We start from the raw sequence: 24310 nt of genomic DNA on the forward strand, positions 1-24310 counted from the left end.
ACAATTCCCGCGATGCGGAGTATTACTCTATCTCCATCGTCCCTGAGCTTGCTCCTGCCAATCCTGATCCTGGGTCCAGCACAGCCAGGGGACTTGCCAGCGGACCGATCAAAAACGCATCATCACTGAATAATGTCTATTTCAGCATCCTTTATTGCGCTGGCCCAGGAACGCTAACGTCAAAGTCAAGTCGAGGTCTTGTGATCCCGTATCGAACTAATGGTGACGCGACCGACTTGTCCTCTCATCCGGGCATGTCTGCCTGTTTGATTGTCCCGCATCCTGGATCCCAAGGGAAACCCGCACAGAGCCGGTAATCCGCTGTCATCCCCTGGCGCTTCTCCTAGACGCCACAGATTGCAAGGATGGCACAGCAAAAGGAGAGGGCAGAGGAAGGAGGAAAACAATGCGTCCACAGAGCCCCCACTAGGAGCATGTGCAAGGGTTGGCCAATTCGAATCGTGACGCCCTCAAATAGTATGCGTCTGGTGTGGTAATACAAGTGCAACTCACTCCCTTTAGCTTGCGTCCACATCGGACGTGGAACTTGCTGTGGAATCGAACTGACTTCGCTGCCCATCTCACCTTGGAAGGACAACAGAAAGGCAAACCAGGTGTGGAAAAAAAAAAAAAAAAAAAAACATCACGTTTGGTTAACACTGCAGGTCACGCATTTGCTAGAGAGGAGTGAGCTCTGGATCTGGTGTGGAAAAACATCCAACGCTTTGGCATTGCTTGAAAAGGAGTGGACTGCGGATACGAGCTGCAAAACCCAACCCCGCCCCATGCGTGAGTGATTAGAGGTCCAGAAGCTCTCAGTGTAAACGAGACATGGCTGGGGCAACGTTTGTTCTGGCCTCAGCGTCGAGACGATCGCGAAGACGACGCGCACGGTCGAAACAGGTGTGAGCAGTGTGAACCCACGTGTTAAACTGCAAAAATCCAAAAGACCACAGCAAAGGAGAACAGGTAAAGGGGGGATTCAGGGCCAGCAATACTGCTGGGGGCACCTGCGGAAAAATATTCTGGCACAAGTAAGACAAGCCCCTAGACTGACCACCATGTGTCTCTCGCTTCTTCTTTCCAACGTCCAGACTGGCAGACTCCAGATTGGAACCCACTTGGCACCTATGACCCACCTGAAACAAAGTGGCAGTCAGGTGATTACAGTCGAGGGACAGCCAGCACACCTTATCTGCTAAGAAAAAAAAGAAAATAAAGGGGGCACCACTCTTCTAAGCAAGCTCGGGCAACTTTCTATAATGTGGAAAACTACAATGTGGAAAGAGGAAGGACCTCCAAAACTCATCAACTGGAGGTGTTGACATGGCAGATAATTCATTATATTGCCAAGAACAGGAGCAACTGAATAATAGACCTATGACGGTGGATGGATCGAAACAAATTTATGAGGTGGACTTGCATATTGTAATGGACAGTAGTTGAACATATTTTGTAACGTTTAAAGGAATTATAATTTGGAGGGGATTGGGGGGTAGGGGATTAATTTATTTGCTTTCTGAGGGATCAGATTGTAAAACACTTGGAAATAAACATGTTATAGTTGTAAAAATTGATTCCATTTCCCATCCAACTAAATTACAGATGATGCCTGTCAGAAACCTGTCAACGAGTATCTTTTGTGGGGGGTTACACTAAACCTTGTTACTTCTACAGCATTGTACTCTGATACGCCATCTGAAACTGCCATATGGCATCATCTATGAAAAACTGGGATTTTTTGTCGTTGGGGGGGGCGGACTTAGCTATTCTGTGCCAGTGCCAGAGAACTCTAGTGCTGTGATCAAGGAAGAGTGGGACTAAAAAACTCTCTAGCAGAGAGATTAGCATCCCATCTTCAAACTAGACGAGACCCCAGGACTCCTCTATGGACAGGGCCCATAAACAGTTAAATATGAAACAAGGATCAGATGCAGAGCAGAATCGGTGTTTTGTTACCATTCAGGCGCAAGTGAGTAGACCCTCTGATGATGTTATTGTAAGAAATCATTGCACAGTAATTACTTTAGTTATTATCGAGAAAAATAGAAAGGAAACTGTTGCTTTAAAAAAAGTATGTGCGGACCCTACCTACTTTTGGGAGACCTCGTGTGATATAGACTGGAATGATATACAGTACAAGATTTCACTGGTCTGCCTCAGAAACCTGTTGAAAGGGAACGGCAGGATTTGAACTCAGGATGCCTTGCCAGGCAAGGTAAGTGCTCAAGATGGAAAGTTTTACACGCCATCTCCCTCTGTACTGCGCAAATGCATGTTTCCAAGTTCGTATTGGCTCCCCGGTCCGTCCTTCCTTCATTCCTTCTTCCTTCCTTCCTTCTGTCCTTCACTCCGGGCCAGGATCAGGATGCAGGAGCAGTCAGGGGATGATGGGATAGGTTGCTGGGGGTCCCTGGGGCCAGGGTCAGGATGCAGGAGCAGTCAGGGGATGATGGGATAGGTGTCAGGGTGAAGGAGTGGAGCAGATCAGGGTCTAGGAGAAGGCAGGGGATGATGGGATTGGTGGCAGGCTGAAGGAGGGGAGCAGATCGTGGTCTAGGAGGATGCAGGAGACGCAGGAGATGATGGGATTGGCTGGTTGGCAGGGAGGAGGAGATGGCATGAAGGAGGAGGAGGGGAATGACGGAGCAGGATGCAGGGGCCAAGGGGGGTGGCATCGGAGTGCTTTTCCACACCAGACCAATCCGTAGTGCAATCCAAGGGAGCCTGGAAGTGAATTCTCTGAAGTCACTTTTCCCCCGTTTTTACCAAAATGAGGGGTGACTTCAGAAACACTGCTGAAGCAATTCGCAAGGGACTCCCATAGAAATCAATGGCGTCTGATAAAACAATCACTTTATGACATGAAACCGCATCACTGGAAGTGCAATCACTTCGGAAGTGAGCTGCAACTGAGCCACAAAACCACCAAAAAGCTCCATGTGATATGCTCTTTTGTTTTGACCTATGCCAGGCATCCTGCAGGGACTGCAAGTGAAGGCAGATGTCATTACGTATTGCTATGGACAGAGCTGAAAACCTGCAGCAAAAGGTCAATTCTTTAAATTGAAGTCCCGAATCGGATGTGGGCATTGTGAAGATACTCCACACCCAATTTTGGGTTTTGGCCCTGCATCACATAAACAGCATGCAATAAGCCCCGGGGTAATGTGCGGTCATTTGTCCATGGAGCCAAGCCCTTAGTCTTTCTGGAGGGTGATCCAGAAAAACAGGAATGTCTGCCTTTCTCTGTGGTGGCAGAGTTGGTCATTCTCTAGGGAAGTGAGTTTTCATGGTGGCACATACGGACACACAGGATTATGGCCACATCCCTAGTGGGCCAGAAGGGTGAAACTGGCGATGTGAATGCTTCCTTCCCACTAGGCAAGATGACACCAAATTAAGAGGAGTAGCTAATACCCCAGAGGACAGGATCAAGATTGAAAATGACCTGAACAGACTAGAAAACTGGGCCAAAGCTAACAAAATGAAATTCAATACGGAGAAATGTAAGGTACTGCACTTAGGATGGAAAAATGAAATGCACAGATATAGGATGGGGGACACCTGGCTGAACTAGACTACATGTGAAAGGGATCTAGGAGTCCAAGTAGACCATAACTTGAACATGAGTTAACAGTGCGATGCGGCAGCTAACAAGGCTAATGTGATTTTAGGCTGCATCAATAGAAGTATAGTGTCTGGATCAAGGGAAGTAATAGTGCCACTCTATTCTGCTTTTGGTCAGGCCCCACCTGGAATACTGTGTCCTGTTCTGGGTACCACAATTCAAAAAGGACATTGAGAAACTGGAGCCATGTGTCCAAAGGAGGGCAACTAAAATGGTGAAGGGTCTGGAAACCATGTCCTACGAGGAACGACTTAGGGATCTGGGGATGTTTAGCCTGGAGAAGAGAAGGTTAAGAGGTGATATGATAGTCCTGTTTAAATGTTTGAAGGGATGTCATATTGAGGAGGGGGCAAGCTTGTTTTCTGCTGCTCCAGAGACTAGAACACGGAACAACGGATGCAAGCTACAGGAAAAGAGATTCCAGCTCAACATTAAGAGGAACTTCCTGAGAGTAAGGGCTGTTCGTCAGTGGAACAAACTCCCTCGAAGTGTAGTGGAGTCTCCTTCCTTATAGGTCTTCAAACAGAGGCTGGATGGCCATCTGTCGGGGATGCTTTGATTGTGATTTCCTGCATGGCAGGGGGTTGGACTGGATGGCCCTTGTGGTCTCTTCCAACTCTACGATTCTATGATTTTATGATTCTCATTTGGAATAATTTCTCCTTTTTCCCCCTATCACAAAAGAGGGTCTTGGGGCCAAAGGGCAGATCCCAATGATTGCTGAGGCTTAGGCTGCTGCCACGCTGCCACGCTGCAGAACGAATCCAGATTGACACCACTTTAACTGCCATGGCTCTTACTTGCTAATTAGCTTACTTGCTGTCCACCGCTATGATCTTTGGAATAGCGGTATATAAATAAAACAAATTATTATTATTATTATTATCCTATGGAATCCTGGGATGTGTAGTTTGTTGTGGCACTGGAGCTCTCTGACAGAGAAGGATGAATTGCTCACCAAACTACAAATCCCTAGATTCCATAGCATTGAGCCATGGCAGTTAAAGCAGTGACAAACTGCATGAATTCTGCAGTGCAAAAGCCACCCTGGTGAGGACAGAAAGCTAGGCAGATGGAATGGCACCAAACAGTCAAGGAGCGCCTTTGGCAGGGGTAATGTGTTTCCGAATCGTAGTAGAGAAGTATTTTGTGGTGCTAATAGGGCTGCTTCAATCTATGCAAATTCCAGAGTGGATTTTCTGCTCCACTGACAGGGTAGCCCTCACTGGTCTGTGGGCATGCCCAAAATGCCAGCCTCTAATGTCCAAATGAGTTCCTGACGCTGTTCCCCCCTAAATAGAAATGACGAAAGGTGTCAATAGGTTCAGCCACCCAGTCCTGCCTGGCAGGTGTGTTTTCTGGAGCTATGAGCTCAGTATTTCCATTTCTACATCTTTGGCTTGTCAGCAAATGCCACACTGTGCCACGGTGCCAGTCGCCAGGAGGAAAGGGAGGGAGGAAGAAAGCATGATTGCGCTGGGTTTTAATTGGGATGTAAGGCCTTGATAACGCAGCTGGAGCATCATTACAAGAGAGATGCTGCACCGATAGGCCTGAAATCCTTGGTGTGAATGGGAAAAGCCTTTATTCAGAGATGGACATGCGAGACAAGGACTGATGAAATTGCTAATTGGGAGCCGGAGGCAGGAAGCTGGTGATAACAGCTGGTAGGAGAAGCAAAGGAAAAGCGGGGGGGTGTGTGTGTGTGTGTACTATTTACGATTCAGAATCTACCCCCCTGTAATGCCATGTGAAGCATCTCTGGGTTCCCCCCCCCCCCAACTTGGAATACAGAGATGGAAAAAACGTACAGGGAATGGGACAGGCAAGCTGGTAGAGGCAGAGCTGGGGAAAGTGTTTGGGCGCCAACTCCCAGCCTCCCCAGCAAGGCCTCTTCATTTTCACCAAGATGGCAATAATAAAGTGGCACTTGGAAAGGGCCAGTGTAGCCCTGACAATGTCCACCAACCCTCCAAAGCCCTGGCAGACCTCTCTTTTTTTTGGCTGAGAATTTTTTCCCCCCAGCCAAATAAGTGAACACTCAAAACCCTTCATGGAGTACTTTTGCTGTTTTGCAGACCCTCAAATGCCAAGTTGTTTTGGGCTGCTCCTGCGGGAGTCTGCCATCTCTTCTGATCTGTTAGAAGCTCCCCAGAGATCTGCCAGTGGATCTGGATCTCCCTTTTGGCCAACCTCATTCCTTCCCCCCCAGGAGGCTGCAGCTGATGGTCAGAGGCCCCGAAAAGCCCCAGGACCCCTCATCTGGAGAGGAGATGGGAGCAACCTTTTGTTGCAGTTCTGACTCTGAGGGCTACAAATCCAGACCTGCAGACAGTAGCAGAATGGCGGGCATAGCCTGGCCCTGTCCTCGAGGGGGCAACGTTTGGCCCATGCTTCCCACCACCTGCCCCCCATCCCTTCCAGGGTTCAAAAGCAAGAAAAAGCAGATACTACATTTGGAAAGCCCCTAAAGGCAAACTGGGACTGGCTCACTCCGAACTGTGGTCTGAACTGGAAAGTTGCTCCCTAACGGGACCCGACCCTAAGCCTCTAACTAGGTTCCGGTCAACTTAGACGGCCCCCTTAAAGTGCAGACTAGAACTAAGAGTGGGTTCCCTGCCTCCATTGGCATGGGCACTCTTCCTGAATCACTTCAAGTTCTGGGGGGAAATTAAAGAGACCACAGGCAGGGGTAGAAAGCAGAGGAGAGCATTTGGTGCTCCTCTTTGATTTGGACTACAACCCAGAGTGGATTCGCTGCCCCCATTGATGCTGAGCTTGCTTTTTTGCCCCCAGTGCCCAAATTGCTGGGCTGGCATTTGGTACTGGCTCCCGCTTGGCATGGATTGGGGGTGGGTGCTGGAAACGCCCTTTGTTGCTCTGCTTCAGGTGGCCAAAAAGCTTGGTCTGTCCCTTCAGCCTCCTTCAGGCCTGGAAGTGCACAGCAAATCCCCGGACAGACTTTGGTCTTCTTTTTGGTTTCTCTCTCACCTCCTTCCTGTCCTGGGCACCTGGCACATTCTGCAACCGTATTCCCTCCATTTGGGGCCTTTTGTCAGCCTAATGGGAGGACAACTCAGCGGCCCCTGGGCTTTGGCATTAGCCCCTGGAGTTGCATCAGCCAGCCTGTTCAATATTTAAGAAAGCTGCATTGCAGTTGTCTTCCAACTCTGGGAAGATCCATTGAGGAACTCAGAGCTCAGAAACACCCTCTGGTTTCCCTTTCCCTGCCACCTTCCAAGCCACACTGTCCCACTTTTGTGTGTGTTTGTATGCATGTGCATATGGGCTTCAAGTTGCCTGTCGATTTATGGCAACCCCTTCTATAGGGACAGCTTATACAGTATAGAGACACGGCCTACATTTTGCAATCAGAGCTTGGAAAAGTTCACCCTCCCCTCCCTGGATTCCAGCTCTCTGAATCCTCCCCCCAGTTCCTGGGGGATTCTGGGAGCTGCAGTCCCAGGGAAGAACTGTTTGGACTGAGGATGCATGATAGGCTGAAGCCATCCATAACAGAGCAGTCTCAGGATGGGCCTCACCTTCTCACCACACTGCTGTGGATGGCTTTGGTGCATGATTAGATTCATTGGCCTTAAAAGTACAGTCAGCCCTCCGTATCCACTGATTTTTTTATCCACAGATTCAAGCATCTACGGTTTGAAAATAATTTAAAAAGATATAAATTACAAAAAACACAACCTTGATTTTGTCACTTGAGATATGGGACACCATTGTTCTGTGCCACTGTATATAATGGGACTTGAATATCCACGGATTTTGGTATCCACGAGAAGTGGGGGATACTTGGATTTGTAGCCTGAGAAGCATTCCTTCCCCAGTCATCACAGTCTTTGCATCGTACTCCTTGGCTGTGACTTATGCCAAGCTGTGGCTGGCCCTTGCCCAGTGGTGAGGGTGGATCAGGACCACGTGCCTGGAGTTGTGGGGAAAATAGAGGCAAAACTGGGCAAACAAAAAGAAAACAGCATCTCCCTTGGAGGGGATTTTTCATCTCCTTGAAACGAGATACTCAGAGAAACCTTGGCAGCGTTTCTTGAGCGATCAAAGCCCAACTTTCTTGGCAAAGAATTTATCAATGATGTTGCCGGGTGAGCTTGTGCTGTAGAGGGACCAGAAGTGCAGGATTATGGCTATTGCCTTAAGCTTGGCATCAGAAGGGGAAGGGCAAAAATAATCATGACGGTGAGGGCATTTTGCTTGAGACTTGCCTCTTTGTAAATGGTCATACATGTGCATGAATCTGAAATGAATCATTTTGTAATGTCTGCGTTAACCCAGGGCTGCCTGTGCCTATGGAATTCTGGGGTTTGTAGTTTGTTGTGGCACCAGAGTGCTCTGACAGAGAAGGCTCACTATTCCCAGCAAATTACATGTTCCAGAACTCCCGAGCATTGTGCCAGGGCAGTTAAAGCAATATCAAACCATATTAATTCTGTACTGTAGCTGCAGCATCCAGGGTTTGGTTGCATTTCTTTGATGCAGCTAGAAATTCGTAAAGTTACAGAACATAGACTGTGATGTAAACTGCATAATAATAGTAATAATTATCTGGTCTGACACCACTTTAACTGCCCTGGTAAATGCTATGGAATTTGGCCAAATCATTTCAGGAAGGGTTCAGTTTCCACCCGTAGTCTTGGGGCAGGTTTGTGCTCCTCTGGCCCTCCAGTTCCAGGGTCCACTGTCAAGTCAGCTTTGCCTCCTGGTGACACGGTGAGAGCAAGACCTCCAAGAGGTCCTGTTATTAATAGCCTTGCTGAGGTCTGGAAAGCTCAGGGTGGCCGTGGCTTCCTTGATTCAGTCAACCCATTGGCAATCTGGTTTTCCTCTTTTCCTACTGCCTCCCACTTGAATGAGTATTGTTGGCTGAGAGCCCACTTCACCATCTGCGTGTTGTAACTGTACACATTTGTAGCTATGTTGCAGAAACGGAGCCCTGTTAGTGACTTGTGAAGATGCATACTGTATCTGGGCACCAGCAAGAGGGCTCTAGTGTGCACCGGGCCCTTCAGATGCATTCTGGCCACTCCTGTTGTGAGCTGGCACTTCCTAGCCAGTCTCTGGATGCGCGTCAGGGAGCATTCCCGATGTGCATCAGCACCCATTGCTCATTGGGCCATGGCGCATCAGTCACTCACCCATTGCAAAACAAATGCCCGTAAGTTGTAAAGTCACGGCAGCCCCTAGGGTGAAAGATCCATTCATTTTTGTGCACATGAGTCCATTTGCAAAGGCGGAAGTCCCAAGCAGATTGCCAACCTGTCGTCTTTTGCTGAAGACAGCAAGTTATTTAGGGTGCTTCGGAGAAGAATGGATTGCTAAGCATCGCCAAACCATCTTTACGAATGGCTGTCATTCCCTCTATGGGACTTTGGTATGATAACTTTGTTACGAAATTTTTTTTTAGCTGTATTTTGTTTCAGTCTGTGCTGTCAGCCATCTTGGTTCTGTCAACATCTGTGAACAAGGGCATGACAATTTGCTAGAAAAGTAACCGTTGTTTCAATAGAAGGCTGCCTGCTTGCTCATTGCATTATAGTTACCAAATGCAGGGTATTCCTATATTTGTTTATGAGCAGTTGTGGCTGCCATCCTGTTGAGCTGTTATGGATGGGTCAGCTAGATGTACACCTGTGTAACAAAGTATTAATGTTTACAGTCGTGGCCCTATTGCTACAATTGCAAATCCCCCCGCCCCCCTGGACATCAGTTCCCTTATGCGAGTCGACGGACGTTTTTGGCTGATGTATACCAGCTACATTCAGTCACAGGTAGTGGAGGTGGAGTTCCACATGGGTGCCATTGCGACTGTTATATTTTGGATGTTGATGGCCTGGCCATGCATTGGGACTTGGGTTGTGCAAGGTCACAGAGCTGTAAGATGGCAGAGTAGCGCAAGTGAGGGAAAACTCCACGAGTGATGCTCTGTCTCCTTGAGGCAGGATCTTGGCCCCCATTTCTCCAAACTGGGAGAATGGACACGGAATGGCAAGTGAGCCAGTCTTTCCCCCAAATCTGTCCCTCTTTTCCCTTCCTCTTCTCTTTTTCTCCTTTTCTCCCTTGTGACTCACAAACTCTGGTCATCTTTTGGTCTTTCAGGTAGTCCCAACGGTCGGCCATGACAGACACGGTGGTTGGCAACAGCACCAGTCAGTGGATGTATCAGAACGACCGACAAATGGCCCTTCGAGGCGGGTAAGATGGATTTGGGACTTTGGGTTTGTCTCCCTTGGCCAGAGAGGGAAATACATAGGACACCCACACATACACAGAGTGGACCCTTCCCATCCATGGGGGTTTGGTTCCAGGGTCTCCCCATGGATGGGGAAAAACACAGACACTCACAACCCATATTATAGATTGGGTGGTGAAATGCAACTCAGGTTCTTCCTAGACCAGGGATGGAGTGGAGTTGCCCTGGAGTGGCTCTGTAGCATTATTTTTGTAATTTTAGCTCTCCACATTTGCTGGATTGCCTGCTTTCTGTCAAGAAAAAAAGGACACAAATGTCCCTGTTTACTCTTCCTTGCTTTCCTCTTTTCCATTTATTGCAACAACCTTCTTTGGATGTCATGAATTCTTGTCACTGACTCGTTCTTCTCCTTTTTTTTTTTTTTTTTGCATGCTGCTCCAAAGTGGAAAAGAACAGTAAGTCCTCCTCTGGTCTGTTGCCTGTTCTGTTCAAGTAGAGCTGGGACCGGGGTTGTGACACCTTCCGGTAGACTGCAACTACCAGCATTCCTGAAGGTTGGCTGTGTTGGCTAAGGCTGCTGGGAGTTGGAGTTTTGAAGGGCTCACAATTCCCACTCCTGGAGTAGATGCTGTATCAGAAGGAGACCAAATATGGGGGCAACTTGTGCACCCCCTGGCTCTTGTTGGACTGCAGATCACATCAGCCCTAGACAGAAAAGTCAGTGGGGAGTATGGATGGGAGTTGGAGTCCAACAGCATCTGGAGGGCTGCAAGGTTTCTCTGACTGCATAAAAGAGAGATATTTTTAAAAGCCCTATCCAGGAAAAGCAATGGTTGGGGATGATGGGAGTGGCAGTCCAATAAGAATTGGGGCTGTCATTGATGGCTTGTTCAATAAACTCAATGGCCTATTTTAGTCCCAGTTAGAATAGATCTACATTCACACACGATGGTAAGAATTTGAAATCTTGGTTTGTCACATCCATTGCAAGCCACGATCATCAGTCAGGATTTGTTTGTGGTTCGCACATCCTGGCTTGTTTGGGAGCAACAAGCCAAGACCCCAGGCTTGATGAGAAAGTGGGGTTGCCATAAGTCAGGACCTCCAAACCAGGACAAATGTAGGACAACATTTTCAAATGTAGGTCACACTTTTTAAAATAGAGGACATGTGAAAAAAATTGACGATTTTTTAAAAAAATGTTAATATAAATGCATGTTTCTTAGGCATGATCAAAATGGAGGGCATTTTGGCATTATTCCTAGACAGATGGCAGAAATGTACTTACCCTTCTGGCCAAACAACCCCCCCCCCCCCAATTCCAAAACACACATGACAGCACATTTGGGCATTTAATATGGCTTTATTTAACATGGCAATCTCTTGCATATTTCAGAGGCTTATTCCATAACCAAACCCTTTGGGTTCAACACTGAACATGGGTTAACATGGCTATGCGTATTGAACATGTCAAGGTGGTTTGCCGGTGCCCTTGCAAACTAGACTTCCCAAATGCAAGCTCCTTTTGCAGTCCAAATAGAAGAAGTCTCTGCAGTCAGTGCCCTTGCAAACTAGACTTCCCACAGGGACATAGCCAGGATTTTAGGAAGGGGGGGTCCAGACTAAGTGCCACCATTATAATGGGGCTTGGGCGCGGCGGCGCAGCAGCATGCACCATTCATTTTTCTAATGGAAGGGGGGATCCGGACCCCAAGAACCCCCCCCCCCCTTGGCTAAGTCCCTGCTTCCCAAATGCAAGCCCCTTTTGGATTCCAAATAGAAGAAGTCTCTGCAGCCAGTGCCCTTGCAAACTAGAGACTTCCCAAATCCAAGCCCCTTTAGCAAACAAAACAAACAGTCACATGGCACCAGGTAACTTTGGAAAGCGTCATTTCCTGTTCTGCCACCACCCCCCAGGCCAGGCTGCCCCAGAGACCAAAAAGGCCCAAAATGGCCCCACAGGGAGCCATGAATAAGGCCCCTTTCCTTCCTGCCTGATGCCTGTCCCTTCTCTCTCTTGCTCCTCCATGCCGGCTTGGAAGTTGGAGCATGCCCAAATAAGGAAGCAGAGGGCTGGTTCCTTGAGAGGGCTGGCCAATAGGGGGCAGGGCAGACCAGCAGACCCCGCCCCCTGCCAGCTCCAGCCCTGCTGCTGCTGCTGCACTCCCTGCTGGGCTCAGCACAGTTTAAAAGGGAGGCGGCAGGGCTGGTAGTCCTGAGTTGGGCAGCCACCCGGGAACTGGGGGAGGGCGGGAAGGGACCGTGCCTGCCCCCAGAAGGCGTGCCAATCCCGCCTGTTGCCGTGAAATGGCAACCCTATGAGAAAGGCCCTTGCCTCCTGTGCAAAGAGGCCTTAAAGGCCTGCCAAGACCAAAAAGGTCTCCAGCTGGCTTTGAAAGTATAGCAGGGAAGACACCAGGCCAATCTATCTAGGACTAGATGCTCACTGCCCAAATAATCTGGTTTGACACCATTAGCTGACATGGTTCATTGCTATGGAATTCTGGGAATGGTAGTTTGTTTTGGCATCAGGCATTGAGCATGGCAGTTAAAGTGGTGTCAAACCAGATTATTTCGGCAGAGCGGATCTTGCCAAAGAAAGGAGTTCCAGAAATCCTGGGAGGAGCCACCAAGAAGGCCCTGCCTCCTGTGTTCCCACCAGATGTCCCAGTGAGGGTGGTAGGAAGGAGAGAAAGGCAACCATCTCCTTCTCTGTGGCGGACGTAGTTTTAACCCTTTGGAACACCTCGTCTCAAAAACTGGCAGCTTAGAAAAGCAGAAAAAGTAAAAAACGGCATTTGATCCCTTGCCAACCTCAGAACATCTGTGGGTGTTGATAATGCCCTTGAATCTCTACTCATTGAAGAAAGATTGTCCTTCTCCCCTTCCCAAACATGGTTGCGTTTTTTGTGCGCATTTCCCCCTTGACTAACGTAGACTTGTGCGCATTTTCCAAATGTGCAGATTTCCCCTGTGACTATTTTAGTGTGTGTGTGTTTTAGGAAGGGTTGCTGCACAGAAGCTCAGAAATGTTCAACCAGTGCTTCCCAACTGGTGGTGCTTTTTTGGGTGCGTTTCCTCCCAAACACTGCAACTGTGCTCCCAAAAGTTAGTGGTGCAACAGGGATTTTGTTGGTATGGATTTGAGGACCCACACCGAAAAAGAGCAAGTGGGCCAAGGCCACCAGTTGCCCACTCCTGCTTTAATCAGAGTTATTGTATGCTGGTGCTGCAATAACCATCTCATGCTCTTTCAGCCACCTGAGTGCTCTTCAGTGTCCTCTAGTGCATGTATTTAGAAACCAGGCACAAAACCTGTTGTGGCCGACGGCTCTGGCAAAGGTCTCTCTTGCCCCCAATGGCTTTGACATGGCTTCCAATCTCCTGTTCAGTGTCTTCTGTTGCCTGAGCCTCTTTGTTATGGCTGGGGAATGTTCGCAGTGGTGTGTTTTACAGCTGGGAGGAGGGAGAACCTCATAAACCAAAGAATCCAAACAAAGATGGTTTATCGATTGGCAGAGAGAAAATACTGGACAGAATTTCTCGGGCCTGCAAGGCACAGCCTGCTGTGCCGACGGTTTTGGTAATCCAAACTGAGGCCCCAGGAATGAGCCAGGGGCAGATTTATGGAAGGCCTGATTAGACATGAAATAGAATTGGTCTATTGAACAGCAGCCAAAGGATTTGGCTTGCAATTCCCAATCGATAGCTGCAATTCAGCTCCCACCTCTCTCTCTCTCTCTCTTTTTTCTCACTAAGAAATTCTGACTTTTCTCTCTGGGTACCCTCTAGATACTTCATCTCCCATCAGCCTTAGCTAGTAGTGGTCAGGGATGCTGGGATCAGGTGTCTAAAATACCTAGAAGTCACCAGGAGCATGGGTGCAAGTGTATGAGATGGATTTAGCTCCACCTTCCCCAGTCGGGCTCCCTCCCAAGGTGTGAGATTTCCCATCAACCTAGCCAGTGGGTCTGAGGGCCCTGCTGAAAAGGAATGATGGGAGTTGCAGTTGGATGCATCCAGAGGGGTTTAAATTGAGAAAGGTTGGCAAGAGTCACGGCAGGGCATTATCTGGATGATTTTTTTGGGGGGGGGGGGGGAAGGATGCACAACGAAGTTATATTTTGTATTTATTTGATTTCTATTCTGGGTTTTATTCCAATATAGGACCCCAAGCAGCGTACAATATACTGTAAGATAAGACAGAATAACTGAAAAAGATTAACTGCCATTGATTTGTGGTGACCCTCTGAATGAGGGACCTTGAAGTCACCCGGCCATCAACCATCTGTGGAAGTTCAGGTCTTGAAGACTGAAGGCTGCAGTTTCCTTGACTGCATCTCTCTGCCTGTAATGCCATCTTCCTCTTTTCCTACGGCCTTCCACTTTATCAAATGTTATAGTCTTTTTTTTATTGAGTCATGTCATCTCATGATATGGCCAAAGTCTGACCATCTCTATTTAGTCATCTTGGCTTCTAGGGAGACTTCAGGCTTGATTTGCCATTTCTTTGTCTCTTTAGCTGCACATGGTATCCGCAGAGCTTTCCTCCAGCACCACGTTCCCAATGCATTGATCTTCTTCCTCTCCACTTTCTTCCCTGTCCAGCTTTCACAACCATACATAAAAGTGGGAAGCAACATGGTATGGATGATCCTGGCTTTGATATTCAATGATATAGCTTTACACTTGTAGATCTTGTCTAGTTCCTTCATAGCCACCCTTCCAAGTCCCAGTCTTCTTCTGATTTTTTGATGCACCCTACACTATGCTTTTCGGGGGATCGGTAACAAATCTGTTCACCAATGGATGCATATCGCTGTGGAAGCTTTCCCAGAAAGGTGATGCCTTTGACCAGGCTCCTGCGATACGTAGCCCCTGTTTTAGTCCACCAAAGCCTAAGCATCTAACAAGATTTGCCCTGCTCCATTGGAGTATCATGTCTTTCCTCTTGTTGATTCGATCCGCTCCTCCTTTACCTCCTTGCTCTGCGGAAGTGAGCTTGTGTTTGATCCCTTCACAGACATGCTCCAACCAGATTGCAGAGAAAATTGCAGCGTTGAAATCTGCTGCAGGCTTTAAAAAGAGCCCCAGGTGCCGGGGGAGGCATGCTGAATTATGCCATTATGCTCTTCTCCTAAAAGAAAAAGAAAAATGGATACTGTCTGGCGTTTTGGTTTCCTGGAATGCAGATCATTTCTGGATAGTCTTTGGAGGGAGTGAGAACATGCAGGCCCCAGATGAACCTCTGACTCTGCTCATGTCCCACGGCCCTCATTCCGATGCCCTTTCATCCCAGCAAGTATACCCTCCCTTCTTTCTTTTTGGGGAAAATGCTTGGCATCTCTAGAGGAGAGGCTGGCCCGCAGCATTAATCCCCATTACATTGAGCAAAATATAGGCTGTCATCCTAATGCAAAGCAAGGGGATGCTTCAGGGTTGGCGGAAGAGATGCTTATTATCCTGCAGAACAAAGGGCTTATTAAAAGGAGATGCGCTTGGAGCAATAACAGTAATTTTGCACTTTGGCGTGTAGGGAGTTTCTCTTTGGTTTGCGACCCTCCAAAGGGGAAAAGGCAAAGGTGAGGGACAACTTGGCCTCCCAGGACTCAGCCCAAAGGGCAGGCGTTTTCAACCCAGGGGAGGGGGTGACACTGTTCTTTGCAAAGTATCACAGGTATCACAACGGGGAAAGGGGCAAAAGGGGGGCATTGCCCTCACAAATAAGAATCCTGCCCCTCGCCGCATGAAATTTTCCACCAGTCCTTTCTAGCATTGCAGAGAGCCAGGCATTGACAGTTGTTCAAACCTCGGACTCTTCTATTTGCTGGCTTCACTTTCCCTGGGTCACTGCCTCAACTCTGTTTCTCAAAGCCCAACGGATATTTTCACATAGTGTCTGCAATGCTAGAAAGAATAATAAAAAGCTAGAGCTGGAAGAGACCCCAGGGGCCATCCAATCCAACCCTCTTCTGCCACGTGGGAAGACGCCATCCAAGGCCTTCCTGCGACAGGTGGCCACCCAGCTTAGGTTGAAAAACCGCCAAAGAAGGAGACTCCACCACATTCTTGAGGCAGCGTCTTCCACTGTTGAACAGCTCTTACTGTCAGTAACTTTTCCCTAATGTTCAGGTGGAATCTCTTTTCCTGTAGTTTGCATCCATTGTTCCGTGTCCTATTCTCTGGAGCAGCAGAAAACAAACTTGCCCCATCCTCAGTAGAGTTGCCATAAGTCAAAGTTGATTTCATGGCCAACAACCATGAGCAGAGAATAACTCCCTCCCTGTACTACAAATCCCAGGACTGTGTGGTAGCTACAGGAGTTCAAGTGGTGTCTAACTTCTATGGATGTGTCCAGCAGTGTCCCAAGGGTTGGCATCATCCAGTGCGGTAACTCCTGGTTTTACACACACACACACACACACACACCATTGTCCTCCTCCCATATCATACCATACAGACTCCTTAGTCATGTTTGTTTTTGGTCCTAATGTTACTCCTAAATCGTAATTCCCGTATATCACTGAATGTAATGAGACTCGAACGAGGGCAATAGTTGTGACATAAACAACCAGCAAAATTAAAAGTATACTTTTTAATGATAATATCATATATCCAGTCTAAATGTATTGACATGTACATAGTTTCATGGAGCTGAAGTGAAAACTTGGAAAGATGTGATGTTTTTAAATAAAATTTTGAAAAGAATTATTTTTTAAACATTTAAAATTATTTAAAAAAAGAAAAACCTTGCCTCACTCACACCATCTCTTCAGTGTTTTCAAGGGAGGCAGGCGAATGCCACAGCCCATTTCTGCCCAAAAGCAGATGTTTGGGGAGCAATGGTGCCCCCCATTTTAGGATGTCACCCGGTGTGGTTTGCCCCTCCTCAGTGATGCCCCTGCTTGTGCTCTGCAGACCCTCTCCTTTTCACAACTGCCTTTGTGGTTGCAGCTCAGGCATTGCATTGTCTGCATCATGCCAGCTCCTTCATCTGGGACTGCAGAAGGAGGAGACAGCTGGTATCATACCAACAACTCAAAACATAAAAAGACAGTGGAGAACCCATTTGGCAGGGAGTCAGAAAGTCAGTGGCAGGGCCTTGGAAAACAACCGGTGCCCCTGACGTTCCCTGAAAACACAACCGAACAAAGTAGCTGAAAAAGGGTAATGTCTTCTCTTTTCTTATGACACAGAAAATCTGAGCGGGCTGCTTAATGGATACACCACCAAGGGCAAAAGCCGGATGTCCTCCATTGAACAGCTCACTGCTTTATCCGCCAGGGTTTCCTTTAAAGCCCTGATGGGTAAATCCATCCAAGAATCAAAGCCCCCACCCATCCAAAGGAGACTAAGGGGAGTTGGTTTTGTTATCTCACTCCATTTTTGTTGGTGTGTGTGGTGTGTTTGTGTGAGAGACCTTGAAAAGGTTATTTCTTTTTGGATGAACAACTTTTCAGCTCCTCCAGCAGTTAGGGGATTTGGGACGGTTAGTCTAAAAAAGGAACTTTCCAACATTCTGGGGTTGGGCTGTGAGAGAGATGGTCTTGGGAAAGCTCCTTTTTGGACAGAATTATCGAGTCGTAGAGTCAGACCACAGGGTCTATCCAGACCAACCCCATTCTGCCATGCAAGAATAGATGAGAAGGAATTTCTCCAAGCTCTGGTTTCCACCAACAGTCCTGTTACCGTTTGAGTATCCTACCCATCTTGAGTTCTGAACTTCTCTTTGTGCCCATTTCAGAGCCCCTGCTGGTTGGTCAGCCCATGGCAGCCAGCCAGAGCACGGACGGAAGAATGAAGAGCTGACGGATGAAGAGAAGGAGATCATCAACCGGGTCATTGCTAGAGCCGAGAAGATGGAGGAGATGGAGCAAGAGCGCATTGGGTAAGGAGACCACACTTGAGTGGCATAAGAGACCCCTGCATGTATATTGTTTCAGGCAGGGAGGAATGGGGCCACCAATGCCAACACAATTAAGCTTTGAAAGGTCTTCCTGCACACAACAGAGGGTGCATCTACACTGTAGAAATAATGTAGCTTGACACCACTTTACCTGCCATGGCTCCATCCAACAGAGTCCTGGGATTTGTAATTTGGTGAGGAGAGTGGAGATGCCAGAGTCCATCTGCATCTGACATCCTGTCTATGGCCCTTATCAGATGAGTGTGGAACTGGGGGTCTTCTGCACTGGGCGATTCGAATTCACGTTATTTCGCACAATACCGTCATACCTGGGAGTCCTTCCGCATTGGCATGATTCAAATTGGCCAATCTGCATTCGCGCGAAGTGCATTCAGTGCAGAATGTTTTGTCACACCGGTGCTCAACATGAGGATTGGCCGATTCGTATCGGCCCCCTCGCACATGCTCAGTGGTGCCCTGCATGGGTTGCGACCTTAAACGCTTCCAGGGTGAAAGGGGAGGTCCCGTCATGACAGCCGGGTAAACAGCTGGAGAGCCAGCTCATGCACATTAACAATCGCGATACAACGTGCCCATTACTGTTTCCTCTCTACATTCCTGCTTGGTTTTATTTTTTTTTTGCTTTTAAAAGCAACATTAGCTTTCCCTTTGCTTCCCTTGCTGTATCTGCTCAAGAAGACAAATCATTCGCATATTTGCACTGGCCAACACGCTCCAAAAAGAGGAGCCAGTACGCATTCAGTTCGGCAGCTCGCGCATTCACGTGAATGTGGATTGGGCCATTCGAATGCTGGTATGATGGTATTGTGCGAAATAACGTGAATTCGAACCACCCAGTGCGGAAGACCCTCAGTTCCACACTCATCTGATAAGGGCCATTGTCTTAGGTGTGTGTATGTTTCCTTATGCATGTGGTTGTGTTGTCGTGGACAATGTGTGGAAGCTTACAAAAGACATTGTACGCGTGGAGTGCCATTGCACATCATTTCCCATTGGAGGGTGGGCACTGTGCACCCTTGGGCTCTGCACATGGATTGCATAGCTTCCTTTAGATGTGCGTGGCACATTGTGCATCCATGCACGCTAGGCATTTGGCGGTGCAGCATCACAATTCTGAAACAAGGTGGTGTAGTGCAACCGAGGCATAACTCAGGGAGCGCAAAATTTTGCTGTGTGTCTTCAAGGCAGGTTCTTAGCTTCCATTTAGGCTATTTTCTCTCCGCCTATGCAATGCCCACATATCCCATATACCACCCCACCGCTGGGAATTGGGTGGGTGGCATTCTGTCTGGTAGTGGTTGTAAGTTGTGCAGGCCGGTTTATTTCTACAAAGAGCCTCATATTATATATATATATATATATATATATATATATATATATATATATATTGCTTCAAATATCTGCTCGTTCTCCTCTCTCCAGGCCAGTCATAAGGGAGGAAACGATTGGCTTGACTTATTTCCTCTCCAGCAGCTACTGCACTGCACCATTTCTCACTAGGAGAAGGCAATGAAAGAGCAAGGGTTTCTCACTAGAAGGCTCTTTTGTGGGTGTGTTGCCAATCTTTTTTCTATTAGCATGCTTCAGATTAGTTCCCATTGCCCTCTTCTGCAATTTCACATTGAGCCGTCAGCTCTGTCACGGGCTGCCCATTCGTTTGAAAATCCTCTTTCTTCTTTCTTTTCACGGCCCACATCGCTACCGGGTATGGCCTCAGAGTGCATCAATAAACTCTCTGGGGTTCAGAGGGCAGGGCAAGTGTCTTATCAGGGATCTTGCAGCATTGGCCAATCATGTATCTTAGGCCAATGGGACTCAACATGTTGCATTGGGGAATAGCAAATATTATGGCAGAGCTTCAGAAATAGTAAACATCCCATGCGAAATGCAGATGGATACCCAATAGAGCACCATTGCTTTAGCATGGAGGGGGTGCTGACTCAAAATGAGCAACCTCCCAAGGCTGTGAGAATTTGGAATTAAGCAACGGGAAGCTGTAGCAAATTATTATTATGAAGTTTATCAGACGCGAGTTTTTGGCGATTTTTCCTGCCTATCGCGCAATGTTAGTGTCACCAACGTTGCGCAATAACGTGATAGCGCGATGTTCTTCCAGACGCCATTCATTTCTATGGTAGCCCGTTGCGCAACGCTCCCGTAGTTTAAGCATCATTCCTCCCCTTTTGGGGCATTGCGGGCAAAAGTGGAAGCCAGGCCATGGTCTCCCGTTATCTTGCGAAATGTGTTGCGAAATAGTTTGGTGTGGTAGGCAGCAGCGCGATGCAATGCTAAAGTTACTGATTGCAAAGTTCCCATGATGCTGGGCTGCTTTTTGACCCCATTCCCTTCCAGTGGCCTTCCTTTCAGGACAACCCCCGGGGAGCGGGGGGTGGCTCTCGTCTTGCTTGAACACCTAGGAGGCTTCCAATGTAAGGAACCCCCAGGGGTCATCCATTCCAGCCCCATTCCTCTTTCCAGCATGGACACCAAGGAGGCTGCAAATGAAAGAGGCCCCTAGTGGTCATCCATCCCAGCCCCATTCCTCTGTCCTGCATGGACACCTAGGAGGCTGCAAATGAAAGGGGCCCCTAGGGGTCTTCCATCCCAGCTCCATTCCTCTGTCCTGCATGGACACCTAGGAGGCTGCAAATGAAAGGAGCCCCTAAGGGTCATCCATCCCAGCCCCATTCCTCTGTCCTGCATGCACACCCGGGGGGCTGCACATGCAAGGATCCCCTAGGGATCATCCATCCCAGCCCCATTCCTCTGTCCTGCATGGACACCTAGGAGGCTGCAAATGAAAGGGGTCCCTAGTGGTCATCCATCTCAGCCCCATTCCTCTGTCCTGCATGGACACTTGGAGGCTGTATATGATAGAGGCCCCTAGGGGTCATCCATTCCAGCCCCATTCCTCTGTCCTGCATGTACACCCGGGGGGGGGGGGGCTGCACATGCAGGGGTCCCCTAGGGGACATCCATCCCAGCCCCATTCCTCTGTCCTGCAAGCACACCTAGGAGGCTGTCATATGTCATAACTGAGTAATGTGACCCCTAAGGCAGCTGAACCCACCAAAGCAAAGAGGAAAGAAAATTGGGTGGATGATCCCGGCTTTTTCAAATGGATTGAGTAGCGTGGGGAAATTCAGTTGCAAAGCAGCAGTGGCTCTGAGGATCCCCAGTGCTTCTGGCCCAACCATCTGCCTTCCTGGCATTGTTAGAGCTGTGGCGGCTGTGAGATTGAATCCACGTGTTCAGGTACTAAAAATCTAATGTGCCAGAGCCCATCAGCCACACTGATGTGGGGATCCTGGGACTGTTCTCATGTCTGTGGGACAGTGATTCTGCTCCAGGTATTAGACCAAATTTTAAAGGAGCTTTTCAAGATGCTCTGCCCATTTGGAGGGAGGCAATTCAGGACCTTGGTTCATGCTGCAAAAATTGAGACTCATGCTTGGTGTGGATACAATGTTCCCTCCATTGATACTGGAATGACTGTCTGCCACTGAGTCCAAAAATGCCTTTACCAAGCTTGGTTGGATGGACCCCAGCCCTCGCATTACTCCCTTAGGGGTTATTCTGACTGAAAATAATCCAAGATAAATCCGGGTTGAATTTATGTTGTTCATATGCATCCCGAACACACCCGATTAAGTTTTTCGGGGGCTGCCAAACCCCCCACTTAATCTGGGGTAATTGAAAACTGGGCTTTTTCCAGAGTTTTTAAAAAAGATCCGCATCATTGGTAGTGTGAATAACCAACGCGAATTGACCCAAATAGACTCAGGGTAAAATGCGGCATGCCTTGAACATGTTCCAAATGCATTTGCATAATCCACTCCATCTTTATTCGAATGCTTGCACGTGTGAGTGACGGAACTTGCGGAGATGCGCATCAAAGCAGTTCCATAGTGTGAATAAGAATCCCAGGAATAAGAAAGCCAGCATTCTGGGAACTGTCAGCCGTTCTAAGACTGCATTGCTACTGCAAAAATAATCTGGTTTGACATCCCTTGCCATGGCTCAATGCTTTGGCATTCTGGGAGTTGTAGTTTGTTGTAGCACCAGAGTGGAACATTGAGTTCCTTTCCTGGACATACCGCCTGAAGTTGAAATGTCCTTCTGCACAGCGTTTCCATTGCGTTTGAGTGCTACGTTGATAAATATTTAACCATGGAAAAACTCTTCCAGAGCAAAGAGGTTGGGTGATGCTGGCACTTCTCGGAACTGTGGCAGCTGCTCACCTGAAAAGCAAAGTTGTTGCTTTGGTTTTGTTTTGCTTGTTGCACTGGACAACGAGTAAAAGGAAGGGAAACTGTTGGCGTCTTGGTCCTCTTTTTTAGACTGTTCTGTTGTTATGCACCAGCCACGGAAGCAAAGGGGCCACTGGTGTCTTGCATTGCTGATTTAAAGTTCAGGCTACAATCCAGAGCAGATTCATGGCACCAGTGTTGGGGGGGCAGTTGGGACTGTTGGATGACTAGGGAGAGTGAGTTTCTATCAGCCCCCCCCCTTTGCCTTCCCTCTCCTACCTGTGTTTCATTATACATCCCAGAGTAACTGGGAAGGGAAATGGATTTGAGAGCACTAGAGCTGGCGGTTGGGTTCTGCAGGTTGTGGTCCAAATAAATAGGAAGCTTGCCAAGTTCTAGAACTGATTCCCCGAAGCATGTGCACATGATCGAGGGAAGTCATTGTGCCCCTCTATTCTGCTTTGGTCAGGCCTCACCTGGAATAATACTGTGTCCAGTTCTGGGCACCACAATTCAAAAAGGATGTTGAGAAACTGGAGCGTGTCCAAAGGAGGGCGACTAAAATGGTGAAGGGCCTGGAAACCACAAAGCCCTTTGAGGAGACACTTAGGGAGCTGAGGATGGTCAGTCTGGAGAAGAGAAGGTTAAGAGGGGATATGATAGCCCTGTTTAAGTATTTGAAAGGATGTCACATTGAGGATGGAGCAAGCTTGTTTTCTGCTGCTCCAGAGACTAGGACCCGGAGCAATGGATGCAAACTACAGGAAAAGAGATTCCACCTCAACATTGAAGTTGAAGGTTTTCATGGCTGACATCCATAGTTTTCTGTGGGTTTTTTGGACTATGCAACTGCATTCTGGAAGAATTTATTCCTGACGTTTCACCTGCATCCCTCTGAAGATGCCAGTCACAGACTCAGGTGAAACGTCAGGAATAAATTCTTCCAGAACGTGGCCACATAGCTCAGAAGACCCACAGAAAACTATTGGGAAGAACTTCCTGATGGTAAGAGCTGTGGGACAGTGGAATAATCCGCTGCCTCAGAGGGTGATGGATGGCCATCTGTCACAAGGAGTGCTTGGATTGTGTTTTCCTGCATGGCAGAATGGGGTTAGAGTAGATGGCCCTTGGAGGTCCCTTCTCACTCTATGTCTGTTTTACCTCTCAAAGCAGGGTTTTGAGTGTGCATGCACATGTGAGAGGTGTTGCTTGATTCCTTGTTGCACCTGGTTTTCCTTTGCACCCTTTCTCCCCATCTGTACAGCAAAATAAGCAAGTCCATCTATATCGAAATATACCTAAGACACCCATTCAGTGCCCGTCTTGAAGTGCCCACCTTGCCGGCTGAGATGGGCTCCAAAGGAGTGGCCCTCCCTATGGAAGGAGACTGGACAAAAATGAGCAAAGGCCCCAAGTGCGCACTGGGCCTTCTTTCCAGTTCTAAATCCCAAGCTGCCAGGGGCGGGCGCCTCATGCCTCTTTTAATAACATGTGTCGCTTTAATGGTTTTGTCAGATTTGGGTCACGCCACGCCAGGAGAGTATGAAATTTCCTGCGGGATAGATGTTCTGAAAAACCTCTCCAGTAGGCTCCTCTCTCCCCCTCTCTCTCTTTCGATTCCCTTGGAAGAGAATAAATAATACATGATTTTTTATTGCATGGACTATTTTTATATCCTTGGATTTTTTTTGAAATTATTTTTAAAAAAAGAACGGCACATCTTTCTGACTGAACAGCCCTCCAGCCCTTCCTGCTTTGCAGAGACAGCCTGCCAGCTGCTCCTGCTTTCTGCAGCCCTCTCCGTGGAATTCCTGCCCATTGCTTGCAGGCTGACAATGGGAAGGGAGGAAAGGCACTCACTCTGCACATGCTCTGGAGGGCCCTCTTCTTCCAGATACAAGCTGATCATGGCCTACAGAGGGACTGGGCGGAGAATTACCTTTTTAAAAATAACAATCCGATGCTTTCTCAAGGGAGCTCAAAGCATGTATCCTCTGCCTCAGAATTGCAAGGTAGGCTCCAAGAGAGTGACCAAGAGGGTTGCCAATCTCAGGTCCAGGTTCTGCTTAAAGAGTCTGTGCAGTGAGAGGATATGGTTAGGAACTAGTTGCAAATAGTTTCCCAACTTAGTGCAGAGGTAGTACAGCACATCACAGGCATCCAGCCTTGAGGTTACCAGTCTGTGCACTGCCATCTTTAGATCTTCCAGCTTTAAGAAGGGGCACCCCTGGTACAACAACCAAAGCTGATAGTAAGCGCTCCTGGATGTTACATCTATCTGGGCA

The 24310-nt window shown here is 48.1% G+C and overlaps 2 protein-coding genes across 7 annotated transcripts in view; one reads left to right on the plus strand and one right to left on the minus strand.

The window, feature by feature from the left end:
• The window catches only part of HECTD4 (HECT domain E3 ubiquitin protein ligase 4), a 426162-nt gene that overhangs the window by 209386 nt on the left and 192466 nt on the right, over positions 1-24310 (minus strand). The window lies entirely within an intron of this gene.
• Positions 1-24310, plus strand: part of RPH3A (rabphilin 3A) — an 80886-nt gene that overhangs the window by 30524 nt on the left and 26052 nt on the right. For 5 of the 6 annotated variants that reach the window (XM_042441408.1, XM_042441410.1, XM_042441407.1 and 2 more), the window contains 3 exons: positions 9755-9850; positions 10292-10303; positions 17593-17736. In XM_042441408.1, coding sequence (XP_042297342.1) covers positions 9774-9850; positions 10292-10303; positions 17593-17736 — 233 coding nt within the window. In that variant the 5' untranslated portion in view covers positions 9755-9773. The remainder of the gene's footprint in view (positions 1-9754; positions 9851-10291; positions 10304-17592; positions 17737-24310) is intronic. The other variant, XM_042441411.1, reaches the window with a different exon arrangement.

The sequence above is a fragment of the Sceloporus undulatus genome, chromosome 10 (genome assembly GCF_019175285.1).
Source record: "Sceloporus undulatus isolate JIND9_A2432 ecotype Alabama chromosome 10, SceUnd_v1.1, whole genome shotgun sequence".
Taxonomy (NCBI): domain Eukaryota; kingdom Metazoa; phylum Chordata; class Lepidosauria; order Squamata; family Phrynosomatidae; genus Sceloporus; species Sceloporus undulatus.